Here is a 24,046-nt window from a genome sequence, read left to right as displayed (position 1 = left end):
TTTCCGACGCACAGACAAAACGTCAACTACTTAAAACAGACGCCACGGGCAGACTGAGTGCAGGAGGCAGATGAAACTCGAGCAGTAGGCGGAGCGAGAGTCACGTGACAGGCCACGCGACTTTCAGCCTTATTGCATTCGTTTTATTGTTTCACCAGTACTAGGCCGGTTTTTTTCTAGCCACACCTCGTATATAACGTTGAGCGACACTGCAGCTACAAACGTTGTGACGTGTATGAAAGTGTTCAGGGAGGCGAGCGTCTGCAATTAATTACAAAGTTGAAATAATCCTTCGGCAATGAGGTAAGCTGGGTTATCAACTATTAATATTATTCTGGTTATATTACAACTGAATTTACCCGACACTTTTATTTCTAGGAATTTGAAGCTACAAATGAAGATGCAGTCTGCCCAAATAGCTAGACTCGTCTCCTACTTTAAATGTCTCATTTCATAGTCTAATTCCCTCAGCATTACCAGATTAAATTCGACTGTATTCCATTATCATCGTTTTGTTTTTGTTGATGATCATCTTACATCCTCCTTTCAAGACACTGTCCATTCCGTTCAGCTGATCTTCCACGTCTTTTGCTGTCTCTGACGGAATTATAATGTCATCGGCAAATCTCAAAGTTTTATTTCTTCTTCCTGGATTTTAATTCCTACTCCAAATTTTTCTTTTGTTTCCTTTACTGCTTGCTCAATATACAGATTGAATAATATCTGTGATAGGCTACAAGCCTGTCTCTCTCGTCTCAACCACTGCTTACCTTTCACACCCTCGACTTTGATTATTGCTGTCTTGTTTCTGTATGGATCGTAAATTATCATTCGCTCCCTGTATTTTAGCCCTGCCACCCTTAGAATTTAAGAGACCGTATTCCAGGTAACATTGTCGAAAGCTTTCTCTAAGTCTACAAATGCTATAAATGTAGGTTAGCCTTTCCTTAACCCACCTCCTAAGGTAAGTCGTAGGGTCAGTGTTGCCTCGCGTGTTCCTACATTTCTCCGGTAATAAAACTGATCTTCAGCGAGGTCAGCTTCTACCAGTTTTTCCATTCTTTTGTAAAGGATTCATGTTAATATTTTGCAACCGTGATTAATTAAACTGATAGTTCGGTAACTTTCACACATGTCAGCACCTGCTTTCTTTGGAACTGGAATTATATTCTTCTTGAAGTCTGAGGGTATGTCAACTGTCTCATACATCTTGCAAACAAGATGGAAGAGTTTTGTGTTGGCTGGCTCTCCCTAGGCTATCAGTAGTTCTAACGGAATGCTGCCTACCCTCGGGTCTTGTTTAGACTTAGGCCTTTCAGTGCTCTGTCAAATTCTTCACAGAGTATCGTATCTGCCATCTCATTTTCGTCCACGTCCTCTTCCATTTCCATAATATTGCCCTCAAATACAGTTCCCTCGTATAGGCCCACAATATACTCTTTCCATCTTTCTGTTTTCCCTTCTTTGCCTAGGACTGGTTTTTCATCTGAGCTCCGGGTATTCCTAAAGGCGCTTCTCTTTTCTCCGAAGGGCTCCTTAATATTTCTGTAGGTGGCATCTCTCTTTCCTCTGCTTTCCTCTAGTGATACATGCTTCTAAAACCTTACATTTGTCCTCTATCCATTTTGCACTACACGTCAATCTCATTTTTAGACCTTTGTGTTCCCTTTCGGTTGCTTCATTTACTGCATTTTTATATTTTCTCCTTTAATCAGTTAAATTCAATATCTCTTGTGTTATCCAAGGATATCTAATACCCCTCGTCTTTTTGCCTAATTGATCCTCTGCTGTCTTCACTATTTCATCTCTCAAAGCTACTCATTCTTGTTCTACTGTATTCTCTCCCCTGTTCTTGTAAATCGTTCCCTGATGCTCCCTCTGAAACTCCCTACGATTGAGGTTTCTTTTAGTTTATCCAGGTCCCATCTGTTTAAATTCCTACCTTTTTGAAGTTTTTTTCAGTTTTAATCTTGAGTTCATAACCTATAAACTGTGGTCAGAGTCCACATCTGCTCTTGGAAATATCTTACAATTTAAAATCTGTTCCGAAATCTCTGTCTTACCATTATATAATCAATTTAAAGCCTTCCGGCTTCTCCAGGTCTCTTCCACGTATACAATGTTTTTTCATGATTCTTAAACCAAGTGTTAGAGATTATTAAATTATGCTGTGTGCAAAATTCTACGAGGCGGCTTCCTCTTTCATTCCTTTCACCCAGTCCATATTCATCTACTACTTTTCCTTCTCCTCCTTTTTCTACTATCTATGTCTTGTTTTCTATATGTATTGAAAAACTGTGTGTGCGGTTAGGTGTCCGCCGGCCAGGGTGGCCGAGTGGTTCTAGGCGCTACAGTCTGGAACCGCGCGGCCGCTACGGTCGCAGGTTCGAATCCTGCCTCGGGCATGGATGTGTGTGATGTCCTTAGGTTAGTTAGGTTTAAGTAGTTCTAAGTTCTAGGGGACTGATGACCTCAGAAGTTAAGTCCCATAGTGCTCAGAGCCATTTGAACCATTTTTTTTTGGTTAGGTGTCCGTCCAGATGTTAACCTAAAGTGTTTTGGAGAAAGTCTGGAATGCCGACGTAAGGATGTCATGACTGGTTTTGGATTAATGGGGAAAAAGTTTTTCATCATTTCTCCGCTGTGTTTCAGTTTCAGTATTGTACCCCGAACATAGCGAAGAAGGATTTTACCACCTGCAGTGACGTAGGAAATGTATCTCTGTACGCTCCCTACTACACTTTCTGGTTTTGACTAGAATTTTAATAATTTTCTTTTGTATTTATGATGTATATTACTCTTACTCCAAACAGAACACCACATAAACGAGAGAGCAGGTATTAGTCAAAACGACCGCAAAGGAAAACAGTAGGTACGCAGACCAATTCATTTACAAAAGACATATTATATAAATAAATGCAAATATTAAAGAAGGTAATGAATTTCAGTAGAAAAAATGGAAGATTGCGTCTAAGGACATTTGCCATTCTATCAAACATTCTAGAAATGGCGTAGAAGTTGTTAACATATATATTTCAAGTGTATCTTTTGTTGAGTCCACTCTAAGACGTTGTTGGCATTTTCAACAGACACCAAGGAATAATATTCGAATGTTTTACGCCGCCATCTTTTCCCGTTGAATACTGCTCGTGAACTCTTATTTTACTTTGCCGTATCCACAAAATTTTAAATTCAGTACGCTGATACCGTCTGATTGTTAATATCTAATCGCGGTGAACGCTCTTAAACATATATCACTCGATTAAACTATTCAAGATATTGTTACTGTTTTCTTACACAGGTTGTATCCAGTGGTAATAGGCAATGGCCGCTGTCTGACGAAGGACACCGTCATCGCTGGATACCAGATACCTAAAGGGGTGAGTTCAGCTACAACTACCATCTCTCCGCAACTTGCCAAACCAGCTCGTCTCACAGGATTTCTCTTTAACATCTTTCGCTTTCTCTCCTCAGTCTAGGCTAAACCACTTCTCCTCGCCTCCATGACATTGTGAAGAGCGTGATGTAGGGAGTAGCTATTACCTCCGGAGGAATCAGTGGTGGCAGAGCACCGTCTAACGAGTGACACAGAATGATGTATAGTGAGATACAGACAGTCGCTCCTCCGGTTTATTATTGCAACTATTGCAACTGTGTCTTAAGGGAATCCATTGAACTGAGACTCTTGGGAGAGCCAGTCCTGACAAAACTCTACCATCTGGTGAGTAAGATATATGAGACAGGCGAAATATCCTCAGACTTCAAGAAGAATATAATAATTCCAATCCCAAAGAAAACAGGTGTTGACACACGTGAAAATTACCGAACAATCAGTTTAATAAGTCACGGCTGCAAAATACTAACGCGAATTCTTTACAGACGAATGGAAAAACTAGTAGAAGACGACCTCGGGGAAGATCAGTTTGGATTCCGAAGAAATATTTTAACACGTGAGGCAATCCTGACCCTACGACTTATCTTAGAAATTAGATTAAGGAAAGGCAAACCTACGTTTCTAGCATTTGTAGACTTAGAGGAAGCTTCTGACAATGTTGACTCGAATACTTTCTTTCAAATTCTGAAGGTGGCAGGGGTAAAATACAGGGAGCGAAAGGCTATTTACAATTTGTAGAGAAACCAGATGGCAGTTATAAGAGTCGAGGGGCATGAAAGGGAAGCAGCGGTTGGGAAGGGAGTGAGACAGGGTTGTAGCCTCTCCCCGATGTTGTTCAATCTGTATATTGAGCAAGTAGTGAAGGAAACAAAAGAAAAAAATCGGAGTAGGTATTAAAATCCATGGAGAAGAAATAAAAACTTTGAGGTTCGCCGATGACATTGTAATTCTGTCAGAGACAGCAAAGGACTTGGAAGAGCAATTGAACGGAATAAATAGTGTCTTGAAAGGAGGATATTAGATGAACATCAACAAAAGCAAAACGAGGATAATGGAATGTAGTCGAATTAAGTCGGGAAATGCTGAGGGAATTAGATTAGGAAATGAGACACTTAAAGTAGTAAAGGAGTTTTGCTATTTGGGGAGCAAAATAACTAATGATGGTTGAAGTAGAGAGGATATAAAATGTAGGCTGGCAATGGCAAAGAAAGCGTTTCTGAAGAATAGAAATTTGTTAACATCGAGTATAGATTTAAGTGTCAGGAAGTCATTTCTGAAAGTATTTGTATAGAGTGTAGCCATGTATGGAAGTGAAACATGGACGATAAATAGTTTGGACATGAAGAGAATAGAAGCTTTTTAAATGTTGTGCTACAGAAGAATGCTGAAGATCAGATGGGTAGATCACACAACTAATGAGGAGGTATTGAATAGAATTGGGGAGAAGAGGAATTTGTGGCACAAGTTGACTAGAAGAAGGGATCGGATGGTAGGACATGTTCTGAGGCATCAAGGGATCACCAACTTAGTACTGGAGGGCAGCGTGGAGGGTAAAAATCGTAGAGGGAGACCAAGAGATGAATACTCTAAGCAGATTCAGAAGGATGTAGGTTGCAGTAGGTACTGGGAGATGAAGAAGCCTGCACAGGATAGAGTAGCATGGAGAGCTGCATCAAACCAGTCTCAGGACTGAAGACCACAACAACAACAACAACAACAAGTAGAGGCAAAGGTTATCCTTTAAGTAATATCTGGAATCTCGTTTTATCTTAAAAAAACAACGGTCTTTGACTTGGGTGGCTGAGCCACGTACTCTATAGCGATTCAGCGTGCCTGTCAGATGTCGCCACTGGGAACTGGCCATTACTTGCCTGTGTGGCCGCCTGACGTTCCTACCGTGAAGTTCCGGCGGCAGTACTGTGTATTATGTTTAAATGTGTACACATCTTTGTAAGTGAGGTCCTACCGTTCTGTCCTGCCGGTACGACTTTACTGAGGTCTCTGCGTGTTCATCCGATTCGACGAGTGCTTCAGTGTAGCACAGAGCCGTTTTATGTTTCTTAAGATGTTGGAAAAGGTCTCGTATGCTTCAGTCTGGCACAGGACGTTTTATTGTTTTTAAAATGTTGCAAAAGAAAAATTTTAAGATAAACTGAAGATGCCCCAGAAGACGAAACGCGTTGTTAATAAAAGAACAAGTTGCAACCAAGACTGTTCTAATTAAAAAACATAAACTAAAACATATCACAAATACACCAGATAGATGGGCGGCCTACCTGTTATAGCACTGTTTCCGAGGCAAAAACTGTTCTTTCGTGATGACACAGTGTCAGCCGACAGCAGCATAGATCGCTGCTACCCAACCTCGCTTTTCTACGGACTTCGGATAGGCGTACCATAGATGCTTCCTATAGAGCGGCAGCAGCCTTTTCGGCATTTGCAGTGCTGTAAGCAAGGAGAAAGTACTGCCGTTATCTTTCTTCGCGAGGGCATGCAGCTCCACTAAGTTTAAATGATGGCCCGCTGTTGGGTAAATATTCCGGAGATAAAATTATCCCCCTTTCGCATTTGCAGTAGGGGACTACTCAGAGGAATGTTGTCATCAAGAAAAACTGGCGTTCTATGGGTCGAGGCACTGAATATCAGCTCACTTAATCGGATAGATAGTTTAGAGGGTTTAAAAAGAGAAATGGATAGATTGAAGTTAGATATAGGGAGAATTAGTGAAGTGCGGCGGCAGAAAGAACAGGACTTCTGGTCAGATCAGTACAGTGTTATCCACAAAAAACCAAGTAGCCGTAATACAGGAGTAAGCTTAATATTGTACAGGAAAACCGTAATTCGGAAAGCTACAGCCAATAGCACAATGAACACTTTATCATAGGCAAGACAGACACGAAGCCCACATCTATCACAGTAATATAAGTTTATATACCAGCTAACTCCGCCGATGATGAAGAGACTGAAAGAATGTACGATGAGATAAAAGGAATATTCAAAAATTTTATTGCAGTGTGTGACTGTATGTATGAGAATCATCAAAGAAGATTGTATATATGGAAGAGATCTGGAGACACTGGAAAGTTTCTATTATGTTACATAATGATAAGATTTGAAATCTCCAAAACAATTACAGGGACAGATGTGGACTCACACCATAATTTATTCATCATGAACTGCAGGTTAAAACTGGAAAAAAAAACTGCGGAAAGGTAGACCTGGCTATGTTGAAAGAGCAAAAATGAATAAGGCAATAATATACTAATGCATGTACGAGGAAGATGAATGAGTTGCCTTGAAAGGTTAAATAATGTAGACAGCAGACGATCAAACAGGGAAACAAACAGAAATCCTTGAGTAATCCAAGATATCTGAATTTAATTGGGAAAAGGAGAAAATCTAGAAAAGACAGCAATGAAGCAGGCGAAATTGAATACAGACTAAAAAAGGGGATTCATAGGAAATCCAAAATTACTAAGCAGGAATGGCTAAAAGACAAATATATAGCTTTAGAAACATGCATACCTCAGAGAAAGATAGATGCTGCCTACAGAAAAACTGAAGAGACCATCAGAGATAAGAGAAACAGCTGTATAAATATCAAGAGCTCAAATCACAAGCTAGTGCTAAACAAAGAACGAAAGCTGGAAGGTAGAAAGTAGATACAGAAGATCTATGTAGGGGAAGAAATCCTGAGGACAATACTATGGAAAGAGAATAGGAAGTATGTCAACATTATACGGGAAACAAATCATCCTGGCAGATTAAAACTGTGTGCCGGACCGAGACTCTAACTCGCGATCTTTACCTTTTGCGGGCAAGTGCACCACCAGCTGCACTACCTAAGCACGACTCATGCCCCGTCCTCACAGCTTTAATTCCGCCAGTACCTCGTCTCCTACCTTCCAAAATTCATAGAAGCTCTCCTGCAAGTTTCGAAGTTTATAGAGCATATGCCCGCGAAAGGCAAAGGTCACGAGTTCGAGTCTCGGTCCGGCACACAGTTGTAATCTGCCAGGAAGTTGCACATCAGCGTACACTCCGCTACAGAGTGAAAATTTAATTACATGGGAGATGTTATACTGCGGGAAGAATTTGATGAAGCACTGAAAGACCTAAGTGGAGATTCACGGGAAAGCCAGCCATGACAAATTCCACCTGGTGAAAACTGTGTATGAGACAGGGCAAATACATACAGAATGGAAGAAAAAAGGACATGACCAGCAGTGGTACTGGGTATTCCCCAGCCTCGTACCTTAAGGTGGACTGCGGAGTTCGATGTAGATGTAGATGTAGAATGCAGTAACTCCAGTTCCAAAAACCAGGTGCTGATAGGTGTGGATACTATGGTTGCAAAATATTTACATAAGATTGAAAAATTGGTAGAAGCCGACCTTGGAGAAGTCCAATTTTGGTTATGGATTTTAACTAGTCTACACTATCTGATATCTGATGGTGTCAGAGCTAAAATGCAGGAACCGAAAGAATACAGAAACCAAAATGCAGTTTTAAGAGTCGAAGGACATGAAAGGGAAGCAGGAATTGAGAAGGAAATGAGTCAGGATTGTAGTCTATCCACCATGTTATTCAACCTGTACATTAAGTGAGCAGTAAAAGGAATAAAGGCGAAATATGGAAAGGAAGTAAAAGCTCCGGGAAATAAGTAATAAATCTGAGGTTTGCGAATGCCACAATACTTCAACGGACTTGGTAGTGTATAGAAAAGAGATTATAAGATGAACACCAACGAAAGTAATACAAAGGTAATGAAACGTAGTAGAAAAAATTCAGACGATCATAAGGGAATTAAAAATAATACACTATGAGTTGTAGGAGAGTTTTCTGTATGGACAACAAAATAACTGATGATGGCTGTAGTAGAGAGGATACAAAATGTAGACTGGTAAATACAAGAAAAGCATCTGATAAAGAGGAATCTGTTAACATCGAATTATACTGAGGTGACAAAAGTCGTGGGATAACGATGGGCACGTATACAGATTGATGTGGTATCGCGTACACAAGGTATAAAAGGGCAATGCATTGGTGCAGCTGTCATTTGTACTCAGGCGATTCATGTGGAAAGGTTTCCCACGTGGTTATGGCGCACTACGGGAATTAACAGATGTGAACGTGAAATGGTGCTTGGAGCTAGATGCAGGGATATTCCATTTCGGAAATCGTTAGTGAATTCAATATTCAGGGATGCACAGTGTAAGAGTGTTAGGAGAACGCTAAATCTGAGGCATTACCTCTCACTATGGGCAACGCAGTGACCAACGGCCTTCACTTAACAACCGAGAGCAGCGGCGTTTGCGTAGCGTTGCCAGTTCTAATAAACAAGCTTCACTGCGTGAAATAACCGCAGAAATCAATGTGGGACGCACGACGAACGTGCGTGTAATGGAAATGCGGCGAAATTTGGATTTAATGGGCAACGGCAGGAGACGACCGACGCGAGTGTGTTCCCCAACAGCACGACATCGTCTGCAGCACATCTCTTGGTCTCTTGACCGTGTCGATTGGACCCTAGGCGATTGAAAAACCGTGGCCTGGTCAGATGAGCCCCGATTTCAGTTGGTAAGAGCTAGTAGGATTCGAGGGTGGCGCATATCCCACGAAACCATGGACCCAAGTTGTCAAGAGAGCAGGTGCAAGCTGATGGAGGCTCCATAATGGTGTGGGATGTATTTACATGAAACGAAATGTGATCTCTGGTCCAAATGAACCGATCACTGACAAGAAATGGTTATGTTCGGCAGCTTGGAGACGATTTTCAGCCAGTAATGAACTTCATCGTTCCAAACAACGACGTCATGTCAACGGGCCACAATTCTTCGCGATTGGTTTGAAGAACATTCTGTACAATCCAAGCGAATTATTGTGCCACCGAGATTACTGGTCAACATGGATCTCACAGAACTTTTATGAGATATAATCGAGAAGTCAGTTCGTGCACAACGTCCTCAAGTACGGAGAGCTACAGAATCAGCGTGGCTCAGTATTTCTGTAGGGGACTTCCAACGATTCACTGAGTCCATGCCACTTCTAGTTGCTGCACTACACTGGGCAAAAGGAGATGCTAGACGATATTAAGAGGTATCCCATGACTTTTGTCGCCTCAGTGTAAATTAAAGTTTTTCTGGGAGTATTTGTCTGGAGTGTGGCCTTGTACGGAGGTGAAACGTGGACGATCAGCGGATTAGACAAAATGATAAAAGATTTTGAAATCTGATATTATAGAAAAGAAAGGTGAATATTAGATGGGCATATCGAGTAACTAATGAGAATATACTGAATCTGATCGAGTAAAAATGTAATTTACGGCACAACTTGACTAAAAGATGGGAATAGGTGATAAGATACATCCTGAGGCATCACTAAATAGTCAATCTGGTAATTGAGGGAAATCCGGGATATAAAAATTGTAGAGTGAGACCTAGGCAAGAATGCAACAAGCTGGTTCTAATGGATGTAGGTTGCAGAAGTTATTTTGAGGAAAGAGGCTCGCACAGAACAGGCTAGCGTAGATAGCTGCATCAAACCAATCCTCGGGCTGAAGGCCATAACAACAACGTTGGACCGATAGAGGAGCCAGAGGAGGAAACCCAAATTGAATATTTGCAACATTTCGCGGTCCTGTCAGCAACTGTATAAAATCAATTTCAATTTTAATAACCAACAGCCTCAGTTGCACCATTTACCTAGAATTTACCTAGGTTTCAGTAGGGATAACCCAACCTTCTTCAGAATAACAGTAAGTACCGTTTGTCCATAGTGGACATCGTCAAGCGAAAACTACAAACACATAAATTATCGTCAAACTGTAAAAACGTATCTGAAACTGCCTGAGCCCCACTTCGCGACCGCGATGCGGCAGCCGCGAGTGCTGTTCTGGAACAGTAGTAAGTAGGATGTTTGGTTAGTTAGTTAGCGAGTCAGATGGTTTGTTTGATAATTAAAATTTGTGTGGCCTCATGACCACGAAACAAACAAAACTTATCCGAATCTGCGGAAAAAATTAATATTTGGGTCAATATTTGTAAAACTCTAATTCCTCTCTCTCAAACCCCACCCTATGGGGGGAGAGGGAGAGTTTCAGTTTTAGCGAATCAAAATTTACGAAGTGCATAAGTATTTTTTATTTATCTGTAACCATTTTCCACGAAAAAATGAGAAAATGGATTTTCTTGAATTACAGCGCCAACTACCAAGAATCAAAACAAATGTTTAAGACAAAATGTACGTAGTTTGTTATGTAGAATCTGATTCTGCAATAAAAAATGGGGGTTCCCATTTGAAATTTAAAAGTTGCCTCCGGCCCCACCCCCAGGGGGCTGGGGTGGCGGGCTAATTTTAGCACCAGCAGATTTCCCCATCGAAAATAATCAACTTTGTATTCTACACATTTTTTTGTGTAAATCTTATTTTTCGAGTTATTCTGGTTTGTCAACTTAAAATTTACACCCTGTATACAACTAGAAAAGTGTCATAACTTATGAAAGCAGCCGTCTTCGGTTGTTTGCAGATGACGCTGTCGTTTATCGACTAATAAAGTCATCAGAAGATCAAAACAAACTGCAAAACGATTTAGAAAAAATATCTGAATGGTCCGAAAAGTGGCAGTTGACCCTTAGTAACGAAAAGTGTGAGGTCATCCACATGAGTGCTAAAAGGAACTCATTAAACATAAATCAGTCTAATCTAAAAGCCGTAAATTCAACTAAATACCTAGGTATTACAATTACGAACAACTTAAATTGGAAGGAACACATAGAAAATGTTGTGGGGAAGGCTAACCAAAGACTGCGTTTTATTGGCAGGACACATAGAAAAATGTAACAGACCTACCAAGGAGACTGCCTACATTACGCTTGTCCCGCCTCTTTTAGAATGCTGCTGCGCGGTGTGGGATCCTTACCAGATAGGACTGACGGAGTATATCGAAAAAGTTCAAAGAAAGGCAGCACGTTTTGTATTACCGCGAAATATGGGAGACAGTGTCATAGATATGATACAGGATTTGGGCTGGAAATCGTTAAAAGAAAGGCGTTTTTCGTTGCGACGGAATCTTCTCACGAAATTCCAATTACCAACTTTCTCCTCCGAATGCGAAAATATTTTGTTGACACCGACCTACATAGGGAGGAACGATCACCACGATAAAATAAGGGAAGTAAGAACTCGTACGGAAAGATATAGGTGTTCATTCTTTCCGCGCGCTATACGAGATTGGAATAATAGAGAATTGTGAAGGTGGTTCGATGAACCCTCTGCTAGGCACTTAAATGTGATTTGCAGGGTATCCATGTAGATGTAGATATAGATGTAGCATGTAATTAGTCAGCAAGTTACCTTATTTGTCGCTGAGAAACTGTGCTATAGTTGTAAGACTGGAAACTAACGGTGCTATTGCAGATTATGTGATGTAAATGAATACCATCGACTGTGTATTAACGGTGGAATGTACGATTCAAAAGTGGTTACAGCATTAAGCCCATTTGTTAGGTTCTCCATCTATTGCTTTGTTGACCCATGTCTCCATATCCTCTCTCTCTCTCTCTCTCTCTCTCTCTCTCTCTCTCCTTGTTTGTCACTTGCGTATTCCCTTGATTCAAATGGTTCAAATGGGTTTGAGCACTTAACATCTGTGGTCATCAGTCCCCGCGAACTTAGAACTACTTAAACCTAACTAACCTAAGGACATCACACTCATCCATGCCCGAGGCAGGATTCGAACCTGCGACTGTAGCGGTCACGCGGTTCCAGACTGAAGCGCCTAGAACCACACTGCCATACCGGCCGGCTACATATTCCTTCATTCACACTATCGCACTCATTCACTCACTCTCACACTCACTCATTCTAACTCACACTCACTCACATTCACTCTGTCACACTCACACTCACTCTCATTTAGTCACACACACACATTTTCGGCGCCGCGGTTCTTTCCGTTCCTTTTACGACGGACCTGCACCTACCTGTGAACATTGTCTCAACAGATCATCAGTAGGAAAGCCGAGTGAAATCTACTGCACTTCAACGTGAACCGGGCTGCAATTTAAGTCACTAACGTACGTTTCGGGAGAAATTTTTCACAAGATATGAAAGGTTGGAAATTTTGTCCTCAATTAATATATTCTGAAACATAGGTGAACAAGTATCACTGCCAAGCCCGTGCTAGTCTTAACACAGTCACTTACAATACCTTTCACTCACGTTAGCAAGTTTATGGTGTTGCATTTCCCGAAAACATAATAGCTACAAAAATACTGATGCTCGCCAAATATTAAGTCTGTCGGTACTAAATGCCACCGACCTGCTCAATACGCCACGCGGAATATATGTCTTTTCTCGTCACAAAATTCATTTAAAAATTCCGGAATTTCTACACGCCCATTGGAATAATTATGCCGTCACTTTATCACACTTTTGAGGTATGAAACACTGCTAGATCCGGCAACTTATCGTTTCCATTGGAACTACTACTACACACGTCCGACCTGTTTCATGGCTAGACTCCCACTCTTCTCTAGAATACTCTAAGTCCTCTCTATCAGCAGAGAAACGCGCGCGAAGAATATTGCTTTACCATTGGTCAGTTTACTCAACAGCCAATAGCAAAACAACATTCTCCCGCGTCAGTCCGCGCTTTTCATCAATAACCAATCGCAAAATAGTAAACCTAACGACTGAACTTTTTACCGACGTAATTATGTAATATGCTGAAGTTTTGCTTATGCATAAAGTTATTTACTATTGTTATTTATACCTGAATTAACTTTCCCTTTACCATAAACTTACTTTACAAATCTATTCACTACATAACTCGTTAACCAATTTTCTTCATATTAACCTTAAACCACACTCACGCATCATTCATACTGCTAAAACACATTTAAAACATTTTACCTACACAAAAAGACATAATAACAGTTTATGAAAATACTAGAACAGTTCATGAAAAACATTCTATTACTTTAGTGCACTCTATTAGGCACAATCGAAACTAAAATCACAGTCCCCCTATCCAATATTGTCCTCTATCGGCTGATACATAAACTACGTGCGCGTCCAGTATCGTGTCACCATCTGTCAATATCCAGCTCTGAGACACATCTCCCACTTAACCAAGGCAGGATCGTTATACGGCGCTACGACTCACATTCGCTCATTCACACATTCACATTCATTCTCACTTAGTGACACTCACACTCTCTCTCTTTCTGTAGGTGTGTCTGTCTGCCTAAGTGTGTGTGAGTGTGTGTGTGTGTGTGTGTGTGTGTTTGTTTTTTCCCGCAAGTGGATTGCTACCTGCTGTTGCTGAGTGTGGGCTGTTCCCCCTGCGGTGATGCGACTGCGGGTGCTGAGAGCGGCCGGGCCCCTTGTGTTGCAGACGCAGGTGGTGTTCCAGCACTACGTGATGGGTCGGTCGGAGCGCTACTTCCCGCAGGCGGGCCGTTTCCAGCCGGAGCGCTGGCTGCAGTCCCGTACCCACCACCCGTTCGCGTCGCTCCCCTTCGGCTACGGCCGTCGCATGTGCCTCGGCCGCCGTTTCGCTGACCTCGAGATACAGATGGTCATCGCAAAGGTAGGAAAATACTGTAGAACTACTCCCATGTTATGTTAACCGGGGACCTAGAAACGACGGAGAGGCTTCGTTCCCGCCGCAGCCGCAGTGGTCCACAACCCCACGACGACTATCGCAGTCCACCCCTCCGCCACCCTCACCGAACCCAGGGTTATTGTGCGGTTCGGCCCCCGGTGGACCCCCCAGGGAACGTCTCACACCAGACGAGTGTAGCCCCTATGTTTGCGTGGTGGGGTAATGGTGGTGTACGCGCACGTGGAGAACTTGTTTGCGCAGCAATCGCCGGCATAGTGTAGCTGAGGCGGAATAAGGGGGAGCAGCCGGCATTTGCCGAGGCAGATGAAAAACCGCCTAAAAACCATCCACAGACTGGCCGGCTCACCGGACCTCGATACAAATCCGTCGGGCGGATTCGTGCCAGGGACCGGCGTTCCTTCCCGCCCGGAAAGCCGTGCGTTTGACCGCACGGCCAACCGGGAGGGCACTACTTCCATAATCGAGGCAGTACCTTATGCTGGATGATCAACAGAAAATGTAGCACGACTTAACCATCACGAGGACTAGTCACACGGTTTTAATTATAACCTATAAGAATCAAGCTGCAACCATGGAACTTCGTGATAGTGTTAGTCTTTCTCTACACATGCACCCTCCAATGCGAACCAACCTTCCCAATGACGAATGACTGGGTGGAGACCTCGGTAGGAGAAGTCTGCATTTTGGCTAGTCATGAAACGTTTCACCTTGGAAATAATCTCGTCAGCGTTGTGGAAACGTCTGCCACGCAATGGTTTCTTCATCTGAGGAAATAAGAAGAAGTGAAAAGGGGGGGGGGCGGAAAGAAGAAAAATTTGTTGTCCCAAAGAAGCAAGTGGGACCGTATCCTGTGCAGAATGAACGGAAGCCTTTTCGTAAAACAAAATCACCCTCTTAGACAGCCTTCTGCCGTGCTTCGTCTTGATAGCCTCTCGCAGCCTCGTCAGAAGATTTCGGTAATGTATTCCCCTACGTCCTTAACCGAGCATATGCTAGCACCACACCATGGCAGTCCCAAAAATCCCTCAACATCATCTTGCCTGTTGATGGTTGGGTCTTAGCCTTGTTCGGCGGTCGTGAAACCCATGGACGTATATAAGGGGGGGCCCAGGAGGTCCGGACACCCCCCCCCCCCCCCTTCCTTAGTTTACACAAAAAATGCCAGTATTATAAGAATACCTGCTTTTGAAACCCCGTGCCACAAAATAGTCGCGCACTGCGCTTGGTTGATGTAGTGACAAGCCATGGAGGAATGAGGCTGCAAAAAATATCTGTGCCCTGCGGTGGGGTGTCTACCCCCACCCTCACTATGTGTGCAACGGAAGTGAGTGCAATCTTGCCAACCGTAGTGCAATTCCGCTACGCGTATTGGAGTTTTTTGGCCTTCTTGGCGCAGCGGCGAAATTCTGAAATTGTTAAAAATGTAGCGGAATTAAACTTTCTTTGGCGAAATGTAAAACCTTCGTAAATTTTCACTGCCAAGTACAAAACATGTAATATATGCACGGGAATGCAGATACCGAACAGTCTTTCTCCATGATGACAGACATTAAAACTAAAGACTTATTAAGCTACTCGCAGAAACGTTAAGTTACTTGTTGAAAGTAGACATCCAAAACAAGAAACTTTATTGATCATTACTATATTTCGTACACAATTACGGAGGAACATTTCCGTAAGTTTGGTAAACGCTTAAATTATTATCTGAGAACTGAAGGTGAACAAAATATTGCTGCATCAACAAATACATTTCACTGTGGTTTCAATAAACATTGAAACGTTTTACGCACAGACAGTGCTAAAAAAAACCTTGTAAATTAATTCCTTACGCCTTAGCCAGTTCAGATTCAATATAAAGAGGAGAATTACCTGTCGCATCAAAGTACAATTACTATATTAACAGGAACTATTTGAATGAAGCACGATATTCAGGTCCATCACTGGACACTGTCGTTCTAGCTGTCGCTGATCGTTAAATGCCCCAGCTGGAAAGATTTGGAATATGGCTCAAATGGCTCTGAGCACTATGGGACTCAACTGCTGTGGTCATAAGTCCCCTAGAACTTAGAACTACTTAAACCTAACTAACCTAAAGACATCACACACATCGATGCCCGAGGCAGGATTCGAACCTGCGACCGTAGCGGTCGTGCGGTTCCAGACTGTAGCGCCCAGAACCGCTCCGTCACTCCGGCTGGCATTTGGAATATATTTGTTTATAGCTTAAATTATTTATTTAGCCTGTATATCGTCAGGAATTATGTAGACTATATCATAAATTACATTTGAAACAGTAGTGGAATTTGGATGTGCTCGTAGCGGAATTAACCTATTTTTTGGCTGGCAACACTGAACGGAACCAATCCAGTGCGTTCTGTCGCTTCCCCTTGGGCAGTCACAATTAGTGACGAAGTTTCGGGCGTCGTGTGTTAAGCCAGCTTAAACGGTGTTTCTTAAAAGAGTCGTGTCTGCAAAAAAAAAAAAAAAAAAAAAAAAAAAAAAAAAAAAAAAAAAAACTATGAAACGAACGAAGGAGAAATCCCTTCTGTTCTTTTTTCTAAAAAAAATACAGCGCAGCAATGTACCAGGAGAAACTGCTGAAATATATTTTCGTCGAAATGTATTTTACCCTTTTATTGAACAAGTGATCACAGAACTTGATGCTCGTTTTAAACCACATGAAGAAACAATCGAAGGAATTCAGATGCTTCTGCCTGACAAAACCAATAACGACTCCAGGACAAAAGAAAATCTTAGGAAGATAGCGCAAATATTTCTTGGTGAGAATGTAGGCACAACAATTCTAAGTGAATACGAGATATGGCACAATCACTGGAAATCTGTTGAGGAAAAACCTGTCACTGCAATAGAAGTTATTGATCAGTGTGATGAACTGTTTTTCCCTTCGATAAAAAAGCTTCTTATCATATTAGCCACACTCCCATTGTCAACGGCGACTCCTGAAAGATGTTTCTCGACTATGAAGAGGCTAGAAACTTAGATAAGGAATAAAATGGGAGGTGAAAGACTTACTGGTCTTGCTCTAATGAGTGTTCATCGTGATCTGGCGGTGCAACGAGATTATGAAGAAATTATTAGTAAGTTAGCTGCAAGACGTAAAAGGCTAAATATAATACTTTAAATTATAGTAATTAATGTTTATTTCTAAATTAACTTACGACCTGAAGTTACAACAAAATGCCAACGTATCACAACTTAAATACAAAGACATATATAATAATATTATTGCTTAATGGTTCAAATGGTTCAAATGGCTCTGAGCACTATGGGACTCAACTGCTGTGGTCATTAGTCCCCTAGAACTTAGAACTACTTAAACCTAACTAACCTAAGGACATCACAAACATCCATGCCCGAGGCAGGATTCGAACCTGCGACCGTAGCAGTCGCACGGTTCCGGACTGCGCGCCTAGAACCGCGAGACCACCGCAGCCGGCTATTGCTTAATATAAATGATTAATAATGATATTCAAAAATGTATAATTACCTCCAATGTTAGCTTACAATTAGTTGCTTTTTCATAAATAAATACCTCAACAGCTACAATACATATGTTTTATTTAAAGACGATTGGAATAATTAGTGTTTCTATACAGTTTTACCCGCATGTAATATGGATGCTAACGTATTTATGGGTTTTTAATTGCAGCTTGATTGACTCTATTGGCGCCAGCAAAACCTTTTTATGTGGTGGGCGACGGCAGGTTTACCTTCCTAAATGATAGTGCTGGACCCCTCCCCCAAGCAAACGCTGTAGGTACGTTCCTGGTGAAACCACATGTTTCCAACTGTTTGTTTTGCTCCTTTGTTTCTGGGTCATATAGGCACACCAAGGATTCCTTTATCGTGATTAAATGGCTAAAGAACTCATCTGGATCGGCCTTAATACGCTTACGCGGGCTATCCTGGTTTGGTAGGCTTCTTGAATTGGTGTACATTTAATTGATTTTCGCAGAATTATGAAACCTTTCGCGTTGTCTATCTTAGACATAAAAAAAGTTGCTGTTCATTGTGGAACAGATTCTGCAAATGCTTGGTACGTTGATACACATGTCAAAGCATAGCTCATGCATTTCCAGGAATTCATAGACATGCAACCAAACCGATGGAGCACGAGTGGTACATTGAGCTATAAAGAGTAGTGCTGTAGGAAAACACCACGTCAGACACTATAAATAGGAGGTGTGTCACGAGCGATAACTTCAAAGTGGTCTGCAATTATCGTAGTGCCTCCGGCAACGATCACTGATCCCAGAAGGAATTAAATGACAACCTGTCCTCCACGTGTCACTGCGTACGTTTAACGTAACATGTGGTTGTCAGGAGATCTCAACAACTATACAAAATTACACATCCAGATGCTGTAATCTCCGTAATTTGAAAAGTGCAAGTCGCCTCATCATGTAACTTTTTTCCATTGTGGCATCATGTAAATACGACATTTTTAATTTTCTGCAGACATAACCGGCCCTGCCTTAGTTTCAAATAATCAAACGTCCACGTTCTCCAGTGTCGGACTCTCTTTGGAAAAGATACGTAGGTACCAATATTCTTAAAGCACTTCTGCATCCTCCAGAACCGTTATACTTTACATCGCCGCCAATCCGCTTGTTCAAAGGACACTTGATCCTTCACTGTTAACAAACTATAATCGTTGTGCACGTGGAGATCCGACATAGCTCGCACTTTCTACAGCTTTCTTTCTCTATCGGCCAGGTAGCCGCGCGACACTATTCCCAACACGCCCTTGGCCGTAAAACTCATGAGACACGAAAGCTTTGGGGAGAGATCATGTACACTATCTGGTCAAAAATATCCGGATATTTATTAGTTAACATCAACATGGGATGTGATGGCTTGAACTCAGCTGGAGACACTTCCGGTGAGTGTATGAATGTATGTGGGAGAATGGCAGCCCATTCTTCCAAAAAGTCCGAAACCGGAGAAGATAATGTTATTGGACGTTGGGATCAAAAGCGAATTCTACGTTCTAACTAGTTCAAAAGGTGTTTCATTGGGCTTAGGGTGGGACTGTGGGCAGACCATTCCACTTCAGAAATATTATTGTCCTGAAACCATTGCCTCACTGTTGCTGCTTTATGACAGTGTGCATTTGTCTCCGAACGGTTCCCCTCAGAATAAGAGGTTGCATCCTATCCACGAATAACGCCCTGATACATCTCCTCTGTACATGGCATTATACCCCACTGCAAGTACACCTCGTATTGCTCGTGAAATGAGCATTGCACATACAACTGAGTGGCGAGTACTCCACGAACAACAATTACACCCATATCAGCCACAACGAGTCCATTCAACGCTTGTGACTGACTTTGCACCAAGGGTCGCGATGTGCCAGTGGTAGCTCCAACAATGGATTGATCGACCAGATTTCCTCTAAATCCTGCTGTTTACTAACGAGGCCTCATTTGATCGCGGTGGTATTTCGAACAGCAGGAACAGCCATGTTTGGGACGAGGAAAATCCTCATGCTTTAGTAGAGTCACTCAATCGAGTACGTTTTGCTGTGAATATCTGGGGCGACATTGTAGACGACAATCTCACTGGGCAATATCTTCTACCTGGCCGTCTGAATGGCCACCTGTACTCGAGGTTCGTGCAAAGAGTTCTACCTGAGTTGCTGGAGAACATACCCTTGGCTGGTCGTGAGAGGATGTGGATACAACATGATAGTGCACAGCCTGACTTCAGTCACTGGGCTGGGAGATCCTATTCCATTGTCTGCGAGGTCACCTGCCATGAATTCCCTTGATTATATCCTATGGAGATGTCTAAACTCACTTGTGGATGAGACCCCAGTGGATACGAAGATGGAAGTTTTCAGAATTGTAGCTGCCTGTGATGCAAAGTGAAACACACCAGGAATACTTGTCCATGTGCGTCAGAATCTTCTTCGCCGATGTCGTGCTTGAGGTTGATGCGCGTCGGTTTCAGCACGTTTTGTAAAATACAGTACAAATGGTACGTGCACTGTGTCAATGATGGTGTTTGCAGTTAACTGTAACTAATGTAAATAAAAAAGTACACAGTATTGTGATTTTATTTCCATTATACGCTTAAGCTGGCTTCTCCGACCACAAGTCCCCTACCTCAAATTGTTCAACAGAGCGTCCTCTACATCGTGTTAAATTTTTGCACGCTCTTACGGTAACATCCTATAGACGTCGGAGAAAATCTTTGCGCTCATTTGAAACTGGTCTGTGAGAAGTATATTTTCATAGAAGCTTGCCTGAGCTGAGCTGAAACCTTTCAAAGTAGCGATAGTGCGTCGACAGGCCAGTTTAGATAGAACCATTACTATAAGCAAAAACACCGCTTCATACGCCCTGGCGTTTTGTGATCTTGAATTGTCCTGCACGAAATTATCATGTGTTCTTTTCGTTAGTCGTTAGTCGTCTGAAAAAAATGTTCCGATTTATTGCTCACATACCAGAAGTTGAGATTTGATGGAAAAATATGAGTCCAGTAATTCGTGTTGCACTCTTTGCACACCGTACCCCTGTTTTCACATCATGTAGAGGCTCTGTAACTGACGAGGATTTTCATAACTCCAACCTCGTTTTTTCTGCGATTTCACGTATCCTGATAAACCACCAGAACAACGAGCATTTCAGGATCATCTTCTCCTTTATGCACAGGTTGCAGACACCACTCCTAGTACTATAGTCGAGCAACAGGATCTGAATTGTTCAGCCGATAGCACTCCAGTCTAACGTAAACGGTGCAATGATTTATTTCAGACGTCTCTTCAAAGTCGATCTTACCTTCTTTAGTTTTGATAGAACCTATATTTGGGTTGCTACGTTCAGAAGAACGAACCATAGCGTTACTGACTATTGGGGCCGGCCTCGCCGTTGCAGTTTCCTGCGGGACGCCGGATACAGCTCTTGTATATGCAACGACGTAGCACACTTTTCTCCCTAAAATATTGAGTTGTTTTTCTCTGTGTGTGCATCTAAGATTTTATTGCGTGTTATGTCGTATATAATTTGCATTGTTCCCACTAAATTCTGAGCCAGGCTTATGTGGAAAAAATATTTGAGATGGACGGAACGAAACATGCCGACCTGTGTTGCAGATGGTGCAGGCCTTCCGCATCGAATACCACCATGAGCCGCTGCAGTACGCCGTGCATCCAATGTTCACCCCGGACGGACCGCTGCGGCTGCGGCTGGTGGACCGCAAATGAACCGCTGGCCACTGCTGCTGAGTTTTCCAGAGACGCCATCAACTTGCCTGGCCTTTCCAGAGAGAGGACACCTTTGGAAATGGCCTGAGTGAAGACATCTGCAAATTCTTCATCACGGCACCCGTCACGTCCGCTTTCGCCTTTCATAGTGAAAGGCCGTTTACACAGCTGCGCAGTTCCCGGTAGATTATACTGACCAGGAAATTATTGTCTCGAGAGTCACTATATTATAGCACGTCATAGACCTAGCGACAGATTATTTGATGAGGAAATCCTAATAGTCTCTTATAAAATCTTTGTTAGTCATTTTCACTATTATCATAATCACCACGTTCCCATCACAGATTAGACACTTAACTTCAACATCTGCATGTCTCTTTCCTTCATCTAGTCGCTCCACAAGTTTTTCCACTACTTGTAATCAACAGTCAGATAATCTACCATTTATAAAGAGTGTCCTGTCTTAATTGTCTGTAATCCATACTGTAATCGTTCATGCTTAAGATCTTCAATTCTTCTCGGTCTCTATCAGTTATTATCAACTCTCTTTTCGTGTATCTTTTACCCCCGATTAAATTTCATTAGAATCATCTAAATTTTTCGTCTTCCTTTTGTCCAAGTTGCGCTACTGTGTGGACATTTTTCTGATAACTGTTGCGTACGTTCTTCAAAAAATCACTACTTTGTTTTCTGTATCGTTACTGGAATTGCGATCGTTCTTATTACCAAATATTTAGAAAAAATTGGCTGTTTTATGGCTCTGATAATACATATGACAAGTAATTCCAGAAATTTCATTTTCGATCTTGCGAGTTGGTGAACAGATTTGTGTAGGTCAGTTATAGAGAATGCTTGTATAGCTTGATAATCGGTGAAGAGAAGAATTACGAGGCGCTTCTCTAGTTTTACGCCGGCTGATTCTTCCATTTCTGGATTAAATCTTACATCAAAGATTAATCAGTGTAAGAAATGCACATACTTATTCCGGAGTTAATATTTGTGGGTACTGTTGTCTCAACATCGTCTACCGATTTTAAAGTAAATGTTTCTAGGTAGACATTTAACGATTTATAGAACGGAACTGATTTTTTCATTAGTGTTAGGTCTTAAGAATGAAGAATCACACGATATTTCAAAATATAAAGCGCAAAAAGCTATAAGGATGAGGACAGAAAAGTGAAAGTCAATTTTGCACGCACTTCGAGAAAGAACTTGGAGATTTGACGAATGAACATTTTACCTACTGAATATAAGGAAAACCTTACTCAGAAAATATTATTTCCTTTACGACCGCTATTTCTGGCCATCGTGCTACCTTCTTGCCATGCCTTGGCCCTTAGCTCCAGTACCTGAAGGCCAAGAGCAGACCTGCTGAGTACACTTCCTTACGGAATCTTCTTTCCTCGTCACATCTTTAGACTCAGATTTCGGTTCTGGGTTTGGGCTGTGAACAAACAGAATATCTCTGTAGGGGAATTACTAGTGATGGAGAACATAGATAATACATGTACGAAATACCATCTGTTAGATAATTGTTTGCTGTTTCATGCCGATCATTGGAGAATACTTTAGATTTCCCAGTCGAATCATATTAGGTATTGAGAAGTAAGATCACAGACCAGACGTCTTAAGTAGCCCCATTAAATATATCTATTTAATGTAATATATACTGCCTTTAATGTTTGTATAACTTATACTGTACTGTAATGTAAGCTGTTTAGAATAAAATGATGTGAAAACTATTACATGAATTGTAGTTATTTATAGCGTGGGTTATACTGGCACTCCATCACAATCCCCACCTATTATTCCATCCCGCCATCTATGACTCAAAGTTAACTAATGATTCACTTTTTTTCATCCTAGTCACATGCCTTCAAGGATACAGGTGATTCTTCTAGCAAAAATGCAGCAGTTTTCATTCATTATTACTACACTAGAAAAAAGAATATTTCATACCTTAGGGAAAAGAAATCTTGTCTCAGATTTGGCAGCTGTACAGTCTGCCCAGAAATCAAATAGTATAGAACTTGTGCAAAGAAATTTATCAAATGTTAGAGAGTATTCTGTCGGCAAAAAACAGGTTAACATTCGAAATAAATATCAAAAATATCATGGGCACAAGCTGCGACGGACCGATATTTTTGCTGCGCCCATGAGACATTTTCACAATAGCTACTTGTTGCTCGTTCTCCAAAGAGAAAGTCTGTGATCTCTCCTTTTTCACGATAAATGGATGCTTAACACCAAGACAGGAGCGACCAGTGAGTGGAGGCATTACCACAGGCTCCAAAAACCTTACTGCAACTAGTAATAATTCTCCATGAGCTTCTTATAAATTACTGCTAGCGAATATTGCCAGGTTCCTTGACCCACGATACAGTTTGTTTTCATTATTATCGTCGTTCAGCTGAATTATCGCAACGTTTGTAACGACCTTCTCGTCGAAAGTATGACAAATTGTAATGCTTTTTCTTTTTTTACTGGTGTTGGATCCTTCCCTTTGCCGTAGGCGTTGCCTAAGGTGCTTGTGTATCTGCATTGTGTGCATACCTATGACAAGTACTTGGTCAGTGTGGTGTAACACGTGCACCTTTATGGATGAGTGTGGAAAACAAAGACTTTGAGACCTGGTAATGGAAATCACTTTGTTACTTGAATAGCATCAACGGAGACACCATGCACAGTATACCCATCGAATGAACGGGCCATCATCAGTGTCAAATAAAAACAAAGATAATACTATTTTAGTGGTTGGGAACGTGTCAATTTTCAATAAATATGAGACTAA

The 24,046-nt window shown here is 41.8% G+C and overlaps 1 protein-coding gene across 1 annotated transcript in view; it reads left to right on the top strand.

Annotated features, from left to right (window-relative positions):
- The window catches only part of LOC126198820 (probable cytochrome P450 301a1, mitochondrial), a 284,658-nt gene extending 261,736 nt beyond the window's left edge, over positions 1–22,922 (top strand). Inside the window, exons 9-11 of the mRNA XM_049935391.1 lie at positions 3,302–3,380; positions 13,794–13,988; positions 21,145–22,922. Coding sequence (XP_049791348.1) covers positions 3,302–3,380; positions 13,794–13,988; positions 21,145–21,255 — 385 coding nt within the window. The 3' untranslated portion in view covers positions 21,256–22,922. The remainder of the gene's footprint in view (positions 1–3,301; positions 3,381–13,793; positions 13,989–21,144) is intronic.
- Positions 22,923–24,046: the final 1,124 nt, after the last annotated feature.

This window comes from Schistocerca nitens, chromosome 8 (assembly GCF_023898315.1).
Source record: "Schistocerca nitens isolate TAMUIC-IGC-003100 chromosome 8, iqSchNite1.1, whole genome shotgun sequence".
In the NCBI taxonomy this organism is placed as follows: Eukaryota; Metazoa; Arthropoda; class Insecta; order Orthoptera; family Acrididae; genus Schistocerca; species Schistocerca nitens.
Note: the sequence above shows the minus strand (reverse complement) of the source record. Positions and strands in the feature narration are given on the sequence as shown.